Source organism: Portunus trituberculatus, chromosome 48 (genome assembly GCF_017591435.1).
Source record: "Portunus trituberculatus isolate SZX2019 chromosome 48, ASM1759143v1, whole genome shotgun sequence".
Taxonomy (NCBI): domain Eukaryota; kingdom Metazoa; phylum Arthropoda; class Malacostraca; order Decapoda; family Portunidae; genus Portunus; species Portunus trituberculatus.
Genome location: NC_059302.1, coordinates 26,532,419 through 26,534,918, shown reverse-complemented (window position 1 = coordinate 26,534,918; position 2,500 = coordinate 26,532,419). Strand labels below are relative to the sequence as shown.

The following is a 2,500-nucleotide window of genomic DNA, read 5'->3' as shown; positions in this document are numbered from 1 at the left end:
TAAGTCTGTCTGCACTAGCCACTGAAAGTGTTATGAAGTGTTGTTTTATGTTCAGTATCGTTACTTCACTTCCAGCATTGAATTTGATTGAACTGTCCACTTCTGCAGCTACTACTACTACTACTACTACTACTACTACTACTACTACTACTACTACTACTACTACTACTACTACTACTACTACTACTGTTGCTGCTGCTGCTGCTGTTGCTGCTGCGGTACTACTACTTTCATCATCATCATTGTTAGTATGTATGAATTTTTACAGGAATTTCAACAACTTTGACGTAATATCCAATGACAGTAAAGAAAATTCACAGCAACAGTGAATATGATGAAACACCACGTACTGGGAGGCCGTGTGTCTCACCACGGCAGGGAACAAATCAGTGTTCATTGGGGGCCGTTGGAGAGTCATTGCCCTGAATCTTATAACTTTGACCAAGTTGTAATCCAGCTTGTACGTGACTTCACATAGATGAACATGCTTACTTGTGTGCTTCAGAAATATATACGTCTTACATTTCTACGAAATGGAGGCTCATTAAAGGGGAATATAATAAAATAGTTCGAGATTGAACAAATTAATGAATAAACAAATAAACATAAATGATGGTACAAAGACTTCAGTCTGCCCCTTTAAAGTACAAGCACAGTCAGTAAGGCGGGTTCACACGTGCCTAGCGACTGAAGAAACCAGTCGCAAAACAAGACCAACATATTGGTCTTGTTAGTCGATTTGCGAATTTATTTACGTTGTGAAGTCACGGAGTAAACGTTAGAAATGTGGTCTCCAGATATATGAGATGATGTTAGCGTTGATGAGGGAAAAAAAAAAAAACATCTGGGAACACATTAATTAATTATACAGTAAAAAAAAAAGCTTGCGCAAATTGTCGTTTGACGAAATAGCTGCCACTCTCCAAGAACTGTTTCCCTCAATGCAGGGTGGTGTTGGAGGTGAGGATTGAAGACTAGTCAGGATTTAATTTGATCGCAATTGTGCATAGTCTTCTCGAGATTAAGAATTTTCTTATGAGAAATGTAGGCTAATTTAGTGTGGTAGACACTCCTTTCTTTCCTTCAACTTAGCCAGGGACGTATCCACAGGCATTTTCTTTTCTGTTGACTCTTCTGACATACCAAAAGAACAACCACAGCTTCAGCATCGTCACTGGAGGAAGACATCTCGGCGGTTAGCTGTTTGTTTACACTCACTTCCCGCCAAGGCGCCAACTAGTCGATACTTTCAAGTCGCTATGTGTGACACTTTTCAATTAGAAGGGATAAGTCGGAAACTCTACCGACGTAAAATTTGTCGCAAATTGGTACGTGTGAACCCGCCTTAAATATTGAACCTTGGTTGGTTTCGACGATCATTAAGATATAATGGTAATAGGAATGGGAGGGTGCACATACCTACCTACTGGTTAACTATTGCATTAGTAATACAAGCAAAATAAATGGAAGAATAAGATTTTTTCTGGAAGAGAGAGAGAGAGAGAGAGAGAGAGAGAGAGAGAGAGAGAGAGAGAGAGAGAGAGAGAGAGAGAGAGAGAGAGATGGGGGGTGTATAAGTCAAAAGATTGCTACATGTTAACAAATCCTATGTGTAATGTAGAACAAAACATGAAAAAATGCAACATGCATAAACAGAGAAATAGAGTACAAATATGAAAAAAATTAACAATAATAAAAATTAATAAAATAACGATCAATAAATACCATCTAATCTTCCAAAATGTATGATGCTGCTCAAATTTATCCTATCTCCATATTTTTACATGAATTAAAGTAACAAGGATTGAGTTGCATGAAACAACTAGTCTTTGATTTTCTTTATTTTAATATGCATCTAACATTTTTACTTAAAATCTAATTAGGATCTAAAGGTATCTTAAAATATAAATATACATTATAAAGTTTATTGGAGATATATGTACTGTATGTGCCTTTGAAATTATGAACAGAATTATGAGATGTCCAACACAGCTGCACAATTATTGTGTAGAAAAATTATGGGAAAACCATGAAGACTAACATACAATATGAATACCACCTACAAGTATACCCAGGCATAGAATGAAATTTTTGCTTTTATAAATGACAAAATATTTTGTAAAGAAAGCAAATATATAATATACCATAGTACTGCACAATACCCCAAAACCACCAAAGGCCCACCTATTTATGCAAATTCATGTAAACCACATTGTGACAAAATATCTGTAAAACTAAGAGCATTATAAGAAACATGCTACCTAGTGAACAAATACATACTGAGATACACTTTTACAATTATCACATACGGTGAGGGAAAAGTGCAAAAATAAAGGACCACACAGAAGCAAACAGAATGCAAGACTACAAAGATATGATGTGATCTGCTTGCTTCTGTGATAGATGATAACTCTGTGTACATCAAAGAGATGGACCCACTTGTGTGGCGTTGAGAACAGTTTAACGCTTGGACTTCTTTTTCTGCTTGCGGCGTTGCTCT

General features: G+C 36.4%; 1 protein-coding gene across 2 annotated transcripts in view; it reads right to left on the bottom strand.

Annotated features, from left to right (window-relative positions):
- Positions 1-1,826: 1,826 nt before the first annotated feature.
- The window catches only part of LOC123498887 (DNA-directed RNA polymerase II subunit RPB1-like), a 37,059-nt gene continuing 36,385 nt past the window's right edge, over positions 1,827-2,500 (bottom strand). For both annotated transcript variants that reach the window (XM_045246406.1, XM_045246407.1), the window contains exon 14: positions 1,827-2,500. This exon is cut by the window's right edge and continues 1,910 nt beyond it. In XM_045246406.1, the coding sequence (XP_045102341.1) occupies positions 2,461-2,500 (40 nt within the window). In that variant the 3' untranslated portion in view covers positions 1,827-2,460.